Source organism: Anomaloglossus baeobatrachus, chromosome 2 (genome assembly GCF_048569485.1).
Source record: "Anomaloglossus baeobatrachus isolate aAnoBae1 chromosome 2, aAnoBae1.hap1, whole genome shotgun sequence".
Lineage (NCBI taxonomy): Eukaryota > Metazoa > Chordata > Amphibia > Anura > Aromobatidae > Anomaloglossus > Anomaloglossus baeobatrachus.
This window is the reverse complement of record NC_134354.1, coordinates 83,532,796-83,553,331: the sequence shown is the minus strand read 5'-3', so window position 1 is coordinate 83,553,331 and position 20,536 is coordinate 83,532,796. Positions and strand designations below refer to the sequence as shown.

The 20,536-nt window shown below is 42.3% G+C and overlaps 1 protein-coding gene across 2 annotated transcripts in view; it reads right to left on the bottom strand.

The window, feature by feature from the left end:
• EPHA6 (EPH receptor A6) overlaps nucleotides 1-20,536 on the bottom strand; it is a 1,356,729-nt gene that overhangs the window by 641,422 nt on the left and 694,771 nt on the right. For both annotated transcript variants that reach the window (XM_075335125.1, XM_075335126.1), the window contains exon 5: nucleotides 17,700-18,035. In XM_075335125.1, coding sequence (XP_075191240.1) covers nucleotides 17,700-18,035 — 336 coding nt within the window. The remainder of the gene's footprint in view (nucleotides 1-17,699; nucleotides 18,036-20,536) is intronic.

Here is a 20,536-nt window from a genome sequence, read left to right as displayed (position 1 = left end):
AAGGGTTACTTGCAACACCACTGATCAGGTGATTGAAGGGACCGGAGTGTTTACTACCAAGTTACCAGATGCAGCGCTTTACAATATGTAGTGGTTGTGCCTGTATTGCCGCTGTTTGCAGCTCAGGGGCAGGAGAATGGGACTGAGCTGTATACGTATGGGCACATATATCTTTTTCAAAACAGGTATGCTCTATAACTCAACCAAAAAGCGTGGAATTTCAATGTAAAAATGATTTGCTGTGCATATGCTCTGTCTTTAACCAAGCGGTTAAAATAATCGAGCTGAGAATTCTTCAGGCTGTTTTCGCTTGTAAGCTGCTCATTCATTTATACATATGAAACAAGTTTAAAAAAAAACTGGCAGAATGACTGCCACAAAAATAGACCAAAAAGATGCCAGAAAAAACACAGTCAGCACATTCGTAATGCATCTTTTGCTTAAAATACTTAATGGGTATACCGGCATCAAAAATATGTATATGCACAAACCCAAGACCGCAGCTCCTTCAATTAGCTGATCAAGGTGGTGCTGATAGTTGGTTAATTACGGATCTGATATTGATGAACACATTCTAAGAAAAGGCATTCAGTACTAGATTTGCCAATAAATATATAAAGCACTGTGGAATTAACCCCTTAATGACCAAGGATGTGACAGTACGTCCCTGGTCTTGTGTCATGTCACCACCGGAGTCCGCTCCTGCGACTTCTGCTCTAATCGCCAGGCAACGCCGTGTACCCGCCATGGGTAGTGCTGGTGATGGTAGAGGAGTCGGTGTCTGTGGCTCTGCTGAGCACAGGCTCCGCTCATCCACTAGGCTGGGTTTCCTTGGAACCTGCAGTACCACTGGCTGACTGTAGGTGGCGTGTGTCTTCCAGCTGAAGTTGCCATCATTCACCTGCAGCCAATGGGAAAACACCACTCCCTTCTTATTCCCCCTCCTGTCATCTGACCACTGCCAGAGATAGTCTGTATTCCTGGTTCCTGTGCTGTTTGTATTTTGATTCCTGTGCGCTGACCTTGCTTGTGTTCTGACTACCCTTCTGCCTGTCGTTCATGTACCTCGCTGCCCGATCCGGATTTGAATTCTGCTTTGTTTGCTGATTACGTCCTTGCCTGACGATTCTGTCCCTATTCTGCATTTCCTGGTTTGACCCTGTTTGACGACTATTCTCTCGGACTGCAGCCTTCCACAGGTAATGATCACCTTGGGTCCTGTGTAATACCAAATCCCTGTATAGGGGTTAAATGCTTTCAGGGTTCTAGGGCTCCTGCTTGGTGAGTGGCTTCCCTCTAGCCTGTCCATTACAGCACGTCTGAGTCTGTGGATCCAGGCAGGTGTTAAAGCATGTTGGGGTAATCACTGCCGGCTGCTGCGGTGAGCCGAAGTTGATCACTGCACATGTCTGCTGATTTGAACAGCAGACATGTGGGGCTAACAGGCGCGGGTGGATCCACGTTCCACCTATGCCTGTTAGCTCCTTAGATCGCGCTGTCAAAATGTGACTGCAATGATAATGGCAGGGAATGCGCAGCTCCCCATTACTATCGGAAGTATCCACACAAAAATGGTACCATTAAAAACGCCAGCTCAAGATGCAAAAAATAAGCCGACACTGACCTAAATCTCAAAAATGAGAATGCTATGGGTCTCAGAAAATTGCGCAAACAGCGCCATTCTTTTTTTGGACAAACTTCTGAATTTTTTTTAACTCCTTAGATAAAAGTAAAAGTATACATGTTTGGTATGTACGAAATCATAATCACCTGAAGCATCATCATGAGTCATGACAACACATTGGTTTTACCATAACTAAAACGGTGAATAAAATATCCCAAAAACAATCATGCAATTGCACTTTTTTATTGCAATTTCACCGCACTTATAATTTTTTTCCCATTTTCCAGTACATTATACGGCAAAACTAATGGTTTCATTCAAAAGCACAATTTGTCCTGCAATAAATAGGCCCTCATAAAGCAATAGTGATGGAAAAATAACAAAAGTTAGGGCTCTCGGAAGAAGGGGAAGAAAAAACGAAAACTGGAAAGGGGTTAATTGCGCTATGTGAGTGAATATACTGTATATATATTCATGGATAAATATCAAGTACTATCTAATACATAAAGCTGAATGTGTGTAGGTATGTGTGTGTGTATGTATGTATGTACAGTTAGGTCCAGAAATATTTGGACAGTGACACAATTTTCGCGAGTTGGGCTCTGCATGCCACCACATTGGATTTGAAATGAAACCTCTACAACAGAATTCAAGTGCAGATTGTAACGTTTAATTTGAAGGTTTGAACAAAAATATCTGATAGAAATTGTAGGAATTGTACACATTTCTTTACAAACACTCCACATTTTAGGAGGTCAAAAGTAATTGGACAAATAAACCAAACCCAAACAAAATATTTTTATTTTCAATATTTTGTTGCGAATCCTTTGGAGGCAATCACTGCCTTAAGTCTGGAACCCATGGACATCACCAAACGCTGGGTTTCCTCCTTCTTAATGCTTTGCCAGGCCTTTACAGCCGCAGCCTTCAGGTCTTGCTTGTTTGTGGGTCTTTCCGTCTTAAGTCTGGATTTGAGCAAGTGAAATGCATGCTCAATTGGGTTAAGATCTGGTGATTGACTTGGCCATTGCAGAATGTTCCACTTTTTTGCACTCATGAACTCCTGGGTAGCTTTGGCTGTATGCTTGGGGTCATTGTCCATCTGTACTATGAAGCGCCGTCCGATCAACTTTGCGGCATTTGGCTTAATCTGGGCTGAAAGTATATCCCGGTACACTTCAGAATTCATCCGGCTACTCTTGTCTGCTGTTATGTCATCAATAAACACAAGTGACCCAGTGCCATTGAAAGCCATGCATGCCCATGCCATCACGTTGCCTCCACCATGTTTTACAGAGGATGTGGTGTGCCTTGGATCATGTGCCGTTCCCTTTCTTCTCCAAACTTTTTTCTTCCCATCATTCTGGTACAGGTTGATCTTTGTCTCATCTGTCCATAGAATACTTTTCCAGAACTGAGCTGGCTTCATGAGGTGTTTTTCAGCAAATTTAACTCTGGCCTGTCTATTTTTGGAATTGATGAATGGTTTGCATCTAGATGTGAACCCTTTGTATTTACTTTCATGGAGTCTTCTCTTTACTGTTGACTTAGAGACAGATACACCTACTTCACTGAGAGTGTTCTGGACTTCAGTTGATGTTGTGAACGGGTTCTTCTTCACCAAAGAAAGTATGCGGCGATCATCTGCCACTGTTGTCATCCGTGGACGCCCAGGCCTTTTTGAGTTCCCAAGCTCACCAGTCAATTCCTTTTTTGTTTCAGAATGTACCCGACTGTTGAGTTTGCTACTCCAAGCATGTCTGCTATCTCTCTGATGGATTTTTTTCTTTTTTTTCAGCCTCAGGATGTTTTGCTTCACCTCAATTGAGAGTTCCTTAGACCGCATGTTGTCTGGTCACAGCAACAGCTTCCAAATGCAAAACCACACACCTGTAATCAACCCCAGACCTTTTAACTACTTCATTGATTACAGGTTAACGAGGGAGACGCCTTCAGAGTTAATTGCAGCCCTTAGAGTCCCTTGTCCAATTACTTTTGGTCCCTTTAAAAAGAGGAGGCTATGCATTACAGAGCTATGATTCCTAAACCCTTTCTCCGATTTGGATGTGAAAACTGTCATATTGCAGCTGGGAGTGTGCACTTTCAGCCCATATTATATATATAATTGTATTTCTGAACATGTTTTTGTAAACAGCTAAAATAACAAAACTTGTGTCACTGTCCAAATATTTCTGGACCTAACTGTGTGTCTGGGATTGGCATCTGCACCGTCGCAGCTACAGCCACAAGATTTTGCACACTCATACTTCTGGACCCCAAGAGCGTCATAGGCTATGTTTTGAGGGGAAATTTTAACCCCGCACTTTACAGTTATTCACCAAAAAAAACTGCCTCCATTAAAGTGAATGGAGATGGGAGCCACAGTGCAGCCATAACTTCAGAAGAATGCACAGCCATGCCCTTAAATGGAATGTTGGTGTGTCACAATGCAGCCAGGGAAAGAGAGAGACACAGACAGGGAAAGAGGCAGACATAGACAGGGTAAGAGACAGACACAAAGAGACAGACACAGACAAAGAGACAGACTGACAGGGAAAGAGACAGACAGGGAAAGAGAGGGAAAGAGAAAGACAGGTAAAGAGACAGACACAGACAAAGAGACAGAGACAGACACAGGGAAACAGACAGACAGGGAAAGAGAGGGAAAGAGACAGACAGGGTGAGAGACAGACAGGGAAAGTGACAGAGAAAGACAGACAAGGAAAGAGATAGATAGACAGACAGGGAAAGAGATTGAAACAGATGGAGAAAGAGACAGACAGTCAGAGAAAGACAGGGAAAGAGAAAGACAGACAAAGAGATAGAGAGAGAGAAAGAGAGATATATACAGAGGGGGAGACAGACAGAGAATGGGAGAGAAACAGAGAGACAGTTACTATCCCGGGCGTTAATACATTCTATTTATACATTCTATCCCGGGAATGTTAATACATTCTATTTTGTTAACAGCAGTTATTAACCCGGGCGAAGCCGGGTAGTACAGCTAGTATATATATATATATATATATATATATATACAGTGCCTACAAGTAGTATTCAACCCCCTGCAGATTTAGCAGGTTTACACATTCGGAATTAACTTGGCATTGTGACATTTGGACTGTAGATCAGCCTGGAAGTGTGAAATGCACTGCAGCAAAAAAGAATGTTATTTATTTTTTTTTTATTTTTTTAAATTGTGAAAAGTTTATTCAGAGGGTCATTTATTATTCAACCCCTCAAACCACCAGAATTCTGTTTGGTTCCCCTAAAGTATTAAGAAGTATTTCAGGCACAAAGAACAATGAGCGTCACATGTTTGGATTAATTATCTCTTTTTCCAGCCTTTTCTGACTAATTAAGACCCTCCCCAAACTTGTGAACAGCACTCATACTTGGTCAACATGGGAAAGACAAAGGAGCATTCCAAGGCCATCAGAGACAAGATCGTGGAGGGTCAAAGGCTGGCAAGGGGTACAAAACCCTTTCCAAGGAGTTGGGCCTACCTGTCTCCACTGTTGGGAGCATCATCCGGAAGTGGAAGGCTTATGGAACTACTGTTAGCCTTCAACGGCCTGGACAGCCTTTGAAAGTTTCCACCCGTGCCGAGGCCAGGCTTGTCCGAAGAGTCAAGGCTAACCCAAGGACAACAAGGAAGGAGCTCCGAGAAGATCTCATGGCAGTGGGGACATTGGTTTCAGTCAATACCATAAGTAACGTACTCCACCGCAATGGTCTCCGTTCCAGATGAGCCCATAAGGTACCTTTACTTTCAAAGCGTCATGTCAAGGCTCGTCTACAGTTTGCTCATGATCACTTGGAGGACTCTGAGACAGACTGGTTCAAGGTTCTCTGGTCTGATGAGACCAAGATCGAGATCTTTGGTGCCAATCACACACGTGACGTTTGGAGACTGGATGGCACTGCATATGACCCCAAGAATACCATCCCTACAGTCAAGCATGGTGGTGGCAGCATCATGCTGTGGGGCTGTTTCTCAGCCAAGGGGCCTGGCCATCTGGTCCACATCCATGGGAAGATGGATAGCACGGCCTACCTGGAGATTTTGGCCAAGAACCTCCGCTCCTCCATCAAGGATCTTAAGATGGGTCGTCATTTCATCTTCCAACAAGACAACGACCCAAAGCACACAGCCAAGAAAACCAAGGCCTGGTTCAAGAGGGAAAAAAATCAAGGTGTTGCAGTGGCCTAGTCAGTCTCCTGACCTTAACCCAATTGAAAACTTGTGGAAGGAGCTCAAGATTAAAGTCCACATGAGACACCCAAAGAACCTAGATAACTTGGAGAAGATCTGCATGGAGGAGTGGGCCAAGATAACTCCAGAGACCTGTGCCAGCCTGATCAGGTCTTATAAAAGACGATTATTAGCTGTAATTGCAAACAAGGGTTATTCCACAAAATATTAAACCTAGGGGTTGAATAATAATTGACCCACACTTTAATGTTGAAAATTTATTAAAATTTAACTGAGCAACATAACTTGTTGGTTTGTAAGATTTATGCATCTGTTAATAAATCCTGCTCTTGTTTGAAGTTTGCAGGCTCTAACTTATTTGCATCTTATCAAACCTGCTAAATCTGCAGGGGGTTGAATACTACTTGTAGGCACTGTATAGTACTTGACATTTATCCATGAAGTCTGAGGGCTTTCAATTTGTGGTGTAAGCAATCTTAGACTATGCAAGCATGGAGTCTTGTGCTGGGTTTTCAAAGCAGAAATTGAGTGGTCACTCAAAGTGTTGAGATTTGGAGACTTTCTGCTCAGTGTCCACTCTCTGGCAATGTGGACAGAAAAACTTTCACATGGATTCCACCCAAGATCTGACAGAAGAGTACCAGCAAAACAGTCTAAAAAATGAATAGCTGTTAGAGGCAGGTGATGGCTGAATAACACAGACATCATTTGCCAGCAGAGATACAGGGTCAGTTTCTGAGTCTGCATCAAAGTCAGGGAGTCGGCATATGATGTACCAGTAGGTCATTAATGAGAACATAAGATTAAGAGCCAACTGTGGCAGAACTGTTGCAAAAAATTGGCAAGACCGCCAGTGGAACTGCTTTAGGAAAAAAGCCGTTGGCTTTTTCCTAAAACCGCTTCACCTGGGAAAACTTGGCGGCTGCGCTGGTGTCTAAAATATGCTATGTGCATATTGCCACTTTCTGCTCCAAAACCTCCTAAAAAAAGTCTGTGTGCACATACCCTTAAGGCCGCTTTACACGCTGCGACATCTCTAGTGATCGCACGCTCCCCCATCATGCGCGCGTCACAGGCAAATCACTGCCCGTACCGAACAATATCGCTGGTGTGCGTCAAAACCAACATACCTTCCTAACGACGTCGTTGTGGCCGAACTCTTTTTTTAAGGGGGTGGTTCGTGCGGCGTCACAGCGACGTCACACAGTGGGCCACCAATAGAAGCGGAGGGGCGGAGAGCAGCCGAATTAACGTCCCTCCCACCTCGTTGCTGGAGGATGCAGGAACGCTGTTGTTCGTCATCCCGGGGTGTCACACGTAGCGATGTGTGCTGCCTCAGGAACGACGAACAACCTGTGTCCTAAAAGATCAACAATTTTTTGGAAGCGAATGACGTGTCAACAATCATGATTTTTCCCATTTTTCGGATCGCTAGTGGTCGCACGTATGTGTCACACGGAACGACGTCGCTAACGATGCCGGATGTGCGTCACGAATTCCGTGACCCCAGCGATATCTCGTTAGCGATGTCGTTGCATGTAACGGGGCTTTTACACTGTCAGATTGTTATATTATTTAGCAGTTAAAAAGCATCTGTCTGATTACCTATCAACACGACACTACATCGGCACGTTGAGCCTTTAGGCTATGTGCGCACTAGAAATTGACTTTTTCTTAAAGAAAATCCGGTCCCTCTGAAAGAATCCCGCACCTGCGGTAAAAAAAACACAAATCCGCATGCGGTATTACTGCGGTTTGGTGCGATTTTGGTGCGGATTTGCCGCAGTTTCTCCACAGGTTGGTCCCTGCGGATTTTTACCATTATCTATGGCAAAAACCGCAGGTACCTGCGGAAAAGACGTGATATGCACATTAATTCCGCAGCGGAAATTTCGCAGGTAAATCTGCAGGTATAAATAAAAGCAGTGTGCGCACAGCATTTTTTAAAACCCATAGATTTTGCTGGGGAATGACTGCAGCAATGTTAGACACATTTTCTGCAGCAAATCCGTGGCAAATCCACGGTAAAACGGAAATATCTGCAGCGTGCGCACAGGGCCTCAGACAGCTATAAATGCAACAGTATATTTTACAATGTTTTTCTTTATTTTTTTAAATAAATCCATCTGAATTTCCTCGTTTTAGGATAAGTGAGTTCTCTTAGGGCACAAAAGAAACATTAAAAAGCTGAATGATCAGCTCTGCTACATCTGCCAACATATTTAGCTGCACTCTTGACTCTTGGATATCTGGTTATACTCTAGGAATATGGTTCATTAAGTAAAATGATTGTGAAGCTAAGTTCACAGGAGCATGTAAAAAAATCATGGAATATTCAACCAGAAGAAACGGATGATTTTTCATCTATTATCGTCTATATGACATTCATTTATAAACATCAGCAGTTAGTAAAATTTAGATCAAGAACAGTTTTCTATGCTAGGACTTGTCATGTATCTGTAAAAATCGGATTCTATACAGTTGATCCGTATAGGATCCTCAACACCCACCAACAGATCATGTTCTCAGGTTTTCCTCAATATTAGGCCCCTTTCACACGTCAGTGATTCTGGTACATTTGTGCTTTTTTTATACTTACTAGAATCACTGACCTATGCAGACCCATTATAATCAATGGGTCTGCTCACACATCAGTGATTTTTCACTGAACGTGTCTCCGTGCAGCGCACACCCGCGGCAGTGATTCTGCACAGAGACAAGTCAGTTTTTGTCTGGCATCACTGATGACCCACGGACCACACTATGGTGTGATCCGTGTGTGATCAGTGAAACAATTACCAGAAAATCACGGACATATTAAATATTTTCAACTTACCTTGCCTGCAATTCGCTCTGCAGCCTCTGCTCTCGTCAGCTCCCGCCTGGCTCATGAATATTCCTGAAATCAGGAACAGCCGACCAGGAAGTAGCTGCAGAGAGCGGTTGGCGGACGCTGCAGAGCTTGATACTTCAGCACCATGGACAGCATGTGCGAAGGCAGGTGAGTAATGTCCATATGCAATCACGGATCACGGATTGCACATGGACAACCCACGTGTGTCGTGAATCACGGAACATGGAGGGACATGTGCGTGTTTTACACGTCAGTGAAGAACGTCAGTGTTTTTCACTGACGTGTGAAACGGGCCTTAGGCCCGTTTCACACGTCAGTGAAAAACACTGACGCTTTTCACTGGCGTGTAAAACACGCACATGTCCCTGCGTGTGCCGTGATTCACGGCACACGTGGGTTGTCTAAGTGCAATCTGGGCTCCGTTCTCTGTGGCCCGTGATTGCACTTAGAAAACTACTCACCAGTGCGCGCTCCCGCTGTCCATGGTGCTGATCGCTCCCGCGGTGCAGCATCCGGCCGGCGGTGACCCCCGCAGCAGCTGCTTCCGGGTCGGCTGTGTCGCGCATAATGAATATGCGCGACAATAATGAGCCGGCTTAGAAGCAGCAGGGAGAACGGGCTGCAGAGGACATCGCTGGACACCGGGTGAGTTAAAATGTTTTTTATTTTAAAAGCACGTTTTTTTCTGGCACGTGTTTCACGGACCACACCACTGCGTGGTCTGTGGGACATCAGTGATGCCAGAAAAAAATGGACATGTCTCCGTACGGCAATCACGCACACGCGGGAACGCCGCACGGAGACACGTGCAGTGAAAAATCACTGACGTGTGAGCAGACCCATTCATTATAATGTGTCTGCGTATGTCAGTGATTCTGGTACGTTTTAAAAAAAGCACAAACGTCCCAGAATCACTGACGTGTGAAAGGGGCCTTAGACAGGGAATAATTCCATCACCTGTGCAACATTAAGGAAAACCTGAAAACATGATCTGTTGGTGGGTCTTGAGGATTGGAGTTGAGAAACACTGGTCTAAGGGATTGTTCACGTATTCAATTTTTCCTTGGATCAAGTGGTTTGCACAAAAATTACAAAGACTTGTCTGATATTGATCCAAGTCTTTGGATCAAACTTGCTAATGCAAGACTATAAATTGATGAGAAAATAAAAAATAAAAATTGGACAGGACTTGAGGCCACTTTACAAGCTGCGATCGCTAGCGAGCATACCCACCCCCGTCGGTTGTGCGTCACGGGCAAATCGTTGCGCGTGGCGCACAACATCGCTCGGACCCGTCATACTACTTACCTGCCTAGCGACGTCGCTGTGTTCGGCATCACAGCGACGTCAGTAAGCGGCCGCCCAATAGAAGCGGATGGGAGGAGATGAGCGGGACGAACATCCCGCCCACCACCATCCTTCCTCATTGCGGGCGGACGCAGGTAAGGTAAGGTAAGGTTCCTTGTTCCTGCGGTGTTACACATAGCGATGTGTGCTGCCGCAGGAACGACGAACAACCTGCGTCCTGCAACAGCAACAATAATCGGGAATAGAGCACCGTGTCAATGAGCAATGATAAGGTGAGTATTTTTGCTCGTTAGCCGTCGCTCGTAGGTTTCACACGCAACGACGTCGCTAACGAGGCCGGATGTGCGTCACAAATTCCGTGACCCCCAACGACATCGCGTTAGCGATGTCGCTGCGTGTAAAGCGCCATTTGGTTGCCATCTGTCTGCTGTTCATTTTTCACTGACTTTGGTATCAGAAGCTTGAGAAACCTTCATCAGTTTTTTATTGAATCCGAGAAAAAATAATGAAAGTTTCACCAAACTCTAATGGTAAAAACTAACACTGACATACGCTGATGAAAATCTGATCAAAAGCACTGAAGGACCTTGGACCGTTTTGTTGCACACAAGAAAAATCTCTAATGTCGGAATGGGCCGTAATAGAAAGTTTCATCTTTGCTTACCATATTATTTGGATTATAAGACACACTTTTCCTCCCAAAAATTTAGGAGGAAAAAGGAGGGGTGTATCTTATAATCCAAATGTAGTTTACCGGAGTGTGGTGGAGAATGGTCACAAGAGGCAGAGGAAATGCTGCGGGCTGTGCGTTGTGCACTTTGCACTGTGCTGTGGGTGGTGCTGGTCATTGCTGTGGGTGGTGAGGCAGAGGCCATCCTGAAAATGTATGCGGTGCGGGCTTCAAAAAATGCTGCCAGGAGTCGATGCGTGTTCAGATGGAGCTCTCTGCTCAAGATCTCATCTACGCACACGCCTTTGGTCCATTGATCTCCCAGCAGCGAACTTTCAGAAAACGGCGCCCGGAGGTGTCGCGTTCGAAGATGAGATCTTGGCTGGTCATTGAGCAATCTGCACAAGCGTAAACTCCGGGAGCCATTTCTTTGAAGCCCACACCGCTGACAGTTTAGGGATGTTACTGCCTCACAACGCCCGCAGTGAGCATCCGGGACACTTGCAGCATCGGCCTACTTCACCACCTGCCCTGCCTCCTGACCTCGCTCCACATTGCTAAGACACCACCAGATTATAAGAGGGACTCCATATTTTTTTATTTTACCTTTTTCCCCCTCTAAATAATCTGATGCATCTTATAAAATTAAAATTACAACAATTATATCAGGGATTTGCATAATAAACAACTTATTAACAGGTTTGTCTAATTTGGAAAATACATTTACATAACTTGATCTTTATTATGTACATTTTATTGCAAACCAGTACACTCTCAATGCCACCTTCATATAGCAAGAATACAGTTAGTATTTTGTAAGGCTTTATTCACATGTTTATGTTCTTTATATGATCCATTTAAGGAGAACAAAAACACTAATGAAATGTTTGGCTAAAGAAGCCATATCTTTCAGTGGGTTTCATTTTTTCTAAAGTGTTTGCATCCATTCAATCGGCTATTTGCACAACTTTTCCTTTTTTCTCCCAGATGTGATGGACAGGACACTTTATTAAACATTAAAGTATGTTGGAAACTATCAGAACAGGTGGCCATCATTTCATCCATTAGGTCATCCTTTATGGATCAGTTTTTAACCCCTTGAACATGCCCGAAACAGTAGAGGCGTTCAGAAACACCTTTAGGAAAATGGATCAGTTCAAAATAGAACAGAAATTAATGCAAAGCATAAGCTGAAGGTTCCATAAAGGGAACTTGTCATCAGGTTTTTAGACCCCAAACTAATTTCATGTATGTAAAGCATCTAAAATGTTGATGACATCCAAACTAATGTATTAAAAGCCCATGCCTCCATTTTCTAGGAATTAATTTTTTAATGTTTACTGAAATGAGCTTGCAAGTGTCGGAGCACGGCCTTCACTTACAGCTCTTTGTCTCCCGCCACTGTCGTCTTGTCTGTGATTGACAGTTCACTCTTCTCTGTGATCTGCTGCCTCACATGAGATCTTGCACACGTGCCGTACTTCCCAAGGGTGGCATATGCACAGATCGATAGTCCGGGTGTCGTAAAATTGTAAGGTCCTTACTGCACATGCACCGCCCCAGAAACTGATGGTGGCTGTGTAAGAGGGTTTGGAGCGGTAGTTGTGGGTAAGGATTTCACTTCAGACACCTTTTTACTGTACATCGAAGACCTGGTCCTGGCTGGGTGTGTGGACTTCAGTAGTGTGGGCTGTGTGATGCAGGGTACATGTTGCTACTGGTCTCGGCTGGCTCAAACACAACTTAAGAGACCAGCAGTTCTTTTCAGCAACGATTGTTTAGTATACAAATTCAACACTTCTTTAGTTACACGTTGCACAGGAGCTAGTGAGAATAATGGGTACTTTACACGCTGTGACATCGCTACCGATATATCGTCGGGGTTATGTCGTTAGTGACTCACATCCGGTGCCGGTAGCGACATTGCAGCATGTAACACTAATGAGCAACGATCAACGATCGCAGAATCGTTCCAAAACGGTGATCGTTGACACGTTGTTCATTTCCTTAATATCGTTGCTGCCACCGATGTTGTTCGTCATTCCTGCAACATCACAAATTGCTATGTGTGACACCGCGGGAGCGACGAACATCTCCTTCCAGCGTCCACCGGCAATGCGGAAGCAAGGAGGTGGGCGGGATGTTCGGCCGCTCATCTCCGCCCCTCCGCTTCTATTGGGCGGCCACTTAGTGACGCCACAGTGACGTCTCTATGACGCCGAACGCACCTCCCCCTTGAGGGAGGGATTGTTCGGCGGTCACAGCAACGTCTCTGACCAGGTATGTGTGTGTGATGGTGCCGTAGCGATAATGTTCACTACTACCAAATGTTGCATGGGCTACGGGGGCAGGATCTATCGTGCTCGACATCGCTAGCAATCGTTAGCGATGTCGCAACGTGTAAAGCACCCTTAACTCTTCCAACACATTTCAGTTTCAGCATACAATATCAGACACGTGTCAAGTGTCCACAGAGTTGCCTTCCTTATTCCTGGTCCCAAAACGTCCAGTGCACCCCAGTCCAACACACCAGTACAGTAGTGACATTTCTCATCTCTACAATGGCTCCACATCCAGTCTCTACGTGGATTACTTTATCCCCAAAATAAGGCTTTGAGTTCCTGGTTGTCTACGTAAAATGCGCTTGGGTCAGGGGCTACGCACACAAGCTAGTAAAGTTCACCTAATGCCTTTACGGTTGAAAGGGCCTGGCTCTGACTGCACTCCAATTACCTGGGTTGGTCTTTACCACTCTCAATGTTCTCGTATGTTCCCAACACTCTATCAGGGTTCACACTATCTCTTGTCCAGAATCTCTCTCCTCCTGGCACAAGTCACTTAATGCATACGGCCTTGACAGTCAGCAGACTATTCGTCAGATGTTCTTCACACTAGGTTCTCTCAGCTACTACTTTCAACTACACTGTTTAGGATGAACTGTCACCTTTTTTCTTTTGCTTAACCCCACCCAGGGTGGGCTAGTCCCAACACTAAAAGTTTATTTCCCTCTCCAAGATCCTATTCTAATATGTAGTAGGTGTAATAATAATAATAATAATAATAATTATATTAGCAAATACTACCAATCAGAAATGTAGTATAGTTCTCCTGATTCATTATGTCACTTACCTCATGCTCATCATGTTCAGGGAATAGTAGGACCTTAGGTATCCATGATACCCCTGCATCCTATTGCTGGGCAGACTTTACCCTTTACCTACATTATATTAACTGACAAATTACCAATACTACTAAATCATATACATTACATTATTACATATCATAACACAATTCACAATATTTACAAAAGACTCAAAACATTTTTCATATTACAAGACATTGACGCGATTGGTGTCTTCAGGGGAAGGATCACGACCACCACAGTCCATCCTCTTACAGCTGCTCAAAAGTATTGACAGTGTAGCAGGTGACAGAGAAAAGTAGTGACTTCTCAGGCACGTGGTTGCCAAAATACGTGTAAACAAAGCCTAAGCCAAAAACTGGAGAGGAACCTATAGATAGTAAATATAATGGAAATATGTCCATTGTTTTGTTTTTGGACTGCTTCCTAGTTTTGGTTTATACATATTGATGTAATGTACTTAATGAGATCTGGAGCCCAATGTAGACTTTCAAAGTTACAATTCATTGTATTCAATGCTAAAACCTTGCAAAATAATTCCATCCACAAAACAATTAGTGCAGGTGTCATATGTAATGCAGATGAGTCTACAGATTTTTATAGGGGGTTCGATACTTTTGCAAGGCACTGTGTAAGAAGGTACTGCAGCATGTCTACTCATCCCAATTACAATTATTAACTGAAAGTTTACTTTGAATAGTTATTAGCAGCACAGTCAACATCTGATGTGATAGCTTCTTATGTGATGCAAATAAGATTTATTCCAATAGAGAACACTGGCACAGACCATAAATTCACAGCTGGCGCACACTGAATATTAAATAATACAGGAACCCTAGGTAACGCTATTGCAGAAACTGCTAAAGAAATTCTGTGCATGTACGATGCCAAGAAATGTGAATAGTAAAGTATTGGACACCCACCTTATTTTTATAGGGAATCAATCACAAGGTTTTTAACACTTAATATGACAACAGCATAATGTAGGGGCAGAGACCCTGATTCCAATGATGTGTCACTTACTGGGTTTTTGCTGTTGCTTTGATCAAATCATTTTATCAACAGGAGATTATCAATAGAAGACTAGTAAACATAGTGGCATATAATTTTCATATTCATGAGCTTTGTATAACTTTGCCCCCCCCCCACTGATTGGCAACTTTTTTTGTATGCACTCTGCATAGGCAGAAAGCTGCCAATCAGTGGTGTGGGCGGGGTTATACACAGCTCAAAATTTAGAGAACTGGTAGATCTGCAGCAGATAAAACAGTGATTTTAGACCAGTAAGTTACACATCACTGATCATGGTCTCTGTCAGTACATCATGCTGTGTGTAGCAAAAAACATAGTGACAAATTTAAGCTTCACAACCTTTGGACAAATCAGAATCAAGAAACTCAAATATATCAACTTCTGATCTGTTTGTTGAAGATTTTTTTGCTTATATAAAACTATTTTCTTTTGTCTCCTTTCTCTTTTTCGTTCCTAAATTGAGGTTTCCCTTACTGCAATTTCATCGTGCCTTCTGGATAATTGACCTATCATTAGTTGGCAAAACTCCAGCTCACAGGACTCCTCCTGAAGTGCAGCTATTTGATAAGGAATGACTTGGCCTTAGAACTGCTGCCCATTGTGTAGTTAATTACTTGTGATACCCAACGGCGCTTCATTATCGAGGACACACTGCAGTATGGTGTGCTTAGTGCCATATATTCTACACACTGATATGGCTACAGCCCATTTACTCCTACCGATAATCGAGAACAAGCATTCGTTAGGACACTCGTTCATACAGTGGTATGATAAATGTTTGCCTCCTTCCTGCTTTCTTATTCTTTTGCATGTTTGTCACACTTAAATGTTTCAGATCACCAAACAAATTTATATATTAGACAAAGATAACACAAGTAATCACAAAATGCAGTTTATAAATTAAGGTCTTTATTATTAAGGGAAAAGAAAATCCAAACCTACAGGGCCCTGTGTGAAAAAGTTATTGCCCTCTAAACCTAATAACTGGTTGGGTCACCCTTTTCAGCAACAACTGCAATCAAGCGTCTGCGATAACTGGCAACAGCTCTTTTACAATGCTCTTGAGAAATTTTGGCCCACTCATCTTTGCAGAATTGTTGAAACTCAGCCACATTGGAGTGTTTCTGAGCATGAATCTCCTTTTTAAGGTCATGGCACAGTATGTCCATCAAATTAGGGTCAGGATAATTGCTCTTATTTTGGTTCACTGGAGTCCCAAAGCTTTAGAAAAGGATTTATAACCTTTTCCAAACTGATAGATCTCAATTACTTTGTTCCTCATTTGTTCCTGAATTTCTTTGTATTGCGGCATGATCTTTAGCTTTTGAGGATCTTTTGGGCTACTTCACTTTGTCAGGCAGGTCTTATTTAAGTGATATCTTGATTTAGAGCAGGTGTGGCAGTAATCAGGCTTGGGTGTGGATATGGAAATTGAACTCAACTTCCCAAAGATGTGATAAACCACAGTTAATTTATGTTTTATTTGGAGGGAGTGGAGGGAATTCACTTTTCACACAGGGCCCTGTAGGTTTGGATTAATGTTTCCCTTAATAATGAAGACCTTCATTTATAAACTGCATTTTGTGTTTACCTGAGTTATCTTTGTCTAATATTTTAATGTGTTTGGTGATATGGAACAATTAAGTGTGACAAACATGCAAAGAATAAGAAATCAGTAAGGGGGCAAACACTTTTTCACACCAGTGAAAAGGCACACTTTTCATGAATTTAGCATTAATTAAAAAAATGCTCTTTTTATCTTCTATCTTTTTCCCATTTTCTAATAATTAAAAGAAAAAGAGCACACATTTAGCACAAAAAGGGCAAATATTTAGTAAAATAGCATAAAATTGTACCAAAAATCAGCATACCCAAAATCAGTCTACACTGGGGACTGGAGTAAATCTGTGGCAACTTTTGGAAAAAAGTCACATTGGATGAATCATTATAAAATATCTGGAAAAGCCTAATTTAGCTAAAAGTTAGAAAAGTAGCTAAAAACAAAAGACAACTTTTGAAAGGGTCAAATAGTCATTCATGCCACAAAACTGTCGAAAATGCAATACTTGAATGACGCCCTAAGTGTATGACCTGTGGGTTCTGCAGTCTAGAACAAACCCTAACTTTAGAATAATAATTTTCAGGTTTCAGTTATCTGACTATTCATCATAGACTGTAAAATTATCATATGAAATTATTGACTGTTTAACAATAGATGAAATTTCAGATTCCGACCCTATTTCTCAGTACACAGTCTTTGAGAATATATTGTGAATAACAAAAAGAAATGACTGATTTACACATAATCACAATAGTCTATGTTTCCATGGAAGACATGGGTATGTGCGTTGCGAGGCTTGGAGATTTTTTGACCTCCAAATGATGTGACGGTCGATCCTGTGCGCTACCACTCCGTTCATTCTTCTGGGAGTGCCAAAGACCAGCACAACACGTAACTATCTCCAACAGTCCCATTAAGAATGAATGGAGCAATGTGCACATGATCAACCATGGTCCTATTCACACAGGGTTCTTCAGATTCTCAGTTCTCAGGATCGTTGGAGTCCGGCTGTTGGACCTCCAGCAATTGAAATGTTATCCCATATCATATGAATAGGGGCTAGCTTGTTAAATTGAGAATACCACTTTAAAAGAACAAACAGAAAGACCTCCATGGAGAAAGAGATGATTAATCAAACAGTAAATTAGTAAATTATACATCTATGTGATGAAAATTTGATGTCTTAGACATCAGTGGTCTTAATATAAATTTCAATTACCATGGTCAAAAATGATTCTTATACTATATTTTACTTTCAATTCAAGACATTTACCAAAAATAGTCAAACTTACCTTCTTGATCAGTCGTGATGGTGATGGAGGTATATTGCCTTGGAGATAGGCTGAGTTCGGAGACTCCATTGATTGACTCAATATCAAAAGTATAGTTGACGTGAGATAAAAAGTCCAGGATAGTGACCGAGGAGTTAACCAATCCTGAATGTCGAGGTACAAATCGAATTCCCCCACCACAAAGTTCACATTTGCTGGGGTCTGACCCGCATTTCTTGCAAATAACATTGTAGATGAGGTCCTTTCTGCCTCCGGTGTCAAACGGTGGACTCCACTCCAGATAGAGGGCTGTTTCATTCAAGTTAAAATTGACATTTCTTGGAGCTGAAGGTGGTTCTGTAAGCCAAAAATAAACAATAGAGAATGTAACAAATTAATACAATCTGGGTGACATCCCACCTTCAAGCTCTTTTGTTTCGGCACATACTTTGATTTCCCAGTAGTAGTCTATGAAGCAATCATTCCTCCAATAATCAAGTCTTAGTTAGTAATCAGCCCCCTACAGGGACATTGCAAGCACTGCCAAGAGCACTTACTTCAGACCCTTATAAAATTGCATTTAGCTCGAGAAATCTAATGATTTAATTTAAAATGTGTTAAAAATTCATGTCTCTTTTTAACATCTCATCTATTTTGCAAGTGAAAGCTAGCCAAGGCAAGCAACACAAATAAAGCCAATACTACAGAGATGGAACATCAAAAGCTCCGTGCAACAGGTGTTTCCTTCTTACAGTAAGCTGCAATCAAAGAAGTGAAGCGCAAATCGAGTACCGCCTGTGCCAAAAAGGATAATACTGATGTAGCGCAGTATTCAAGAGCAATCACGTCTCAGAGATACAATCCCACAATTTTGACAATTTTTGATGTCCTGTATCCATTGTCTTTACAAAGTATTAATGCTCCACGACGATGTTTTATTTTGGGGAAAAAGATTTACTTTCAGGAAGATGATCACTATTCCACAATATTAATTACATAGGAATGATTTAATTACAAGGATTTATTGTGGAGCGGTCAACTTCCCCCTAATAAATGGTCTCTGCGAACCTACTAAATGTGACGAGCCCGTGGAGTGGTGTCTGCTCTCAATGATAGAAGCCCGTGCTCTGGTAGAAACCAAAGTGGTCAACTGTGCTCTACTAAATGCTACCCACACCACTGCTAAGCAACTGAATGCCAATGCCACTCCATAGGGATCCTATATTTTTCTATTTTCATTGTCGGTACTGAGGTGAGATCGACAACTGGCACCAAAAAAAATAATGTTGGGTTTTGGAGACTTTAGGTTTCAGCCTGTGACTGCTATGACTGAGCCCTTCCACTCACACGTGGATAAACAAACAAGGGGAGATGTTACCACAACTATACAGACTAGCCCTGTTTTTTCCCTGCCTGACCGCGCAAGTTGACACCCTAAAGGTACCCAATGGTGCCCCCACTCAACATAGGCTGACCCTGAGTGTCCTTAACTTCACCCTAAACTATAACCCAAGTGTGACTTAAAACATGAATAAACATAAAAGAAATGTACAAAACAAGAAGGTGAGACACAGGGCTAAATACATGTTCACTCAGTTGTGCGGGGAAGATGAAAGAAACTGAAAAAAAAACCAAAAAGACTTACAGAATAAATGGAATACTTCCCAATCCTAAATGAAACAATGAGAGAATGCTAGAAAGGAAAACACACAAACAAACTGCAGAGAAAAGCAAAAGCAATAATTCAGCAAGATATCCTAAACCGAGGAGCTGGGATGCCAAATATCCATCAACCTTTGAAAATAGCCAGTCCTGAGGAATGAGCATGGCAAGTATATATAGAACATCCCAAGATATGATAGGTCAAACAAAACAAGGAGGTGCATACACCTGAATAAAAATAAAACAGAAAGTTGAGGTAAAGGAAAGTTAAGAGAACTACGAGACGTTGGACCAAAACAAAACAGACTGTAGTCAAACCAACTAGAAGTCACCGGTTTGAGCCTCAGAGTTGAGTTATGACAGTGACCTAGTGATTAAGGTGATTTCCTTTTCCTGACTCCTAATCATATCATGTGTGTTCCTATTGCCATTTACTACCAATTCCAGAATCTGAACCCGATCTTTTGCCTGACTAAACAACTGTCTTGTCCTTTAATTTGTTTGTGTAGTACTTGTCTTATTCTTGGTTTTCACCTCCGGCTTCATTCCAAAGCAATCCCCAACTTCATCAGCAGTACTGCCACCAAATTATGACTATTTTGGGGCCTGTGAACTGAAGACCTTTCTACATCAGTGTTTCCCAACTCTAGTTCTCAGGAGCCACCAACATTGCATGTTTTCAGGATTTCCTTAGTATTACACAAGTTATGGAATTATCATCTATGCTGGTAATTAAATCATCACCTGTGTAATACTAAGGAAATCCTGAAATATGCAGTGTTGGGGGCACTTCAGGACTGGATTTGGGGAAGATTGCTCTACAGCAAAGTCCCGACTGCCTTCTGTTGTTTTATGAATTAACTGAGAATTTGTCAGGGAGCTCTACCTGACGGCCCAATGGGAGAGTTTCTAGCTCTTTAATCTGACTTTTTTTTAGCCCTTCTGATTTATGGCTGCAGAACTCATTAAATTCAATGTGAAACAAAAAGGCTATAAATGCCAAATGGTAATTTTATAAAAAAAAATTATACAAATGAATTTCAAAAAATGATTTTTGTAGCTCCAAATGCATGCAAGTAATAAAAAAAAAAATATTCCAAGAGGTCGAGAACTCTTTTAACTTACATTGTTGGGAAATTCTGAAGTCTCTATTTCCTGTGGTCCTTTAGCTAACATCAGCATTTGCCAGTCTATTA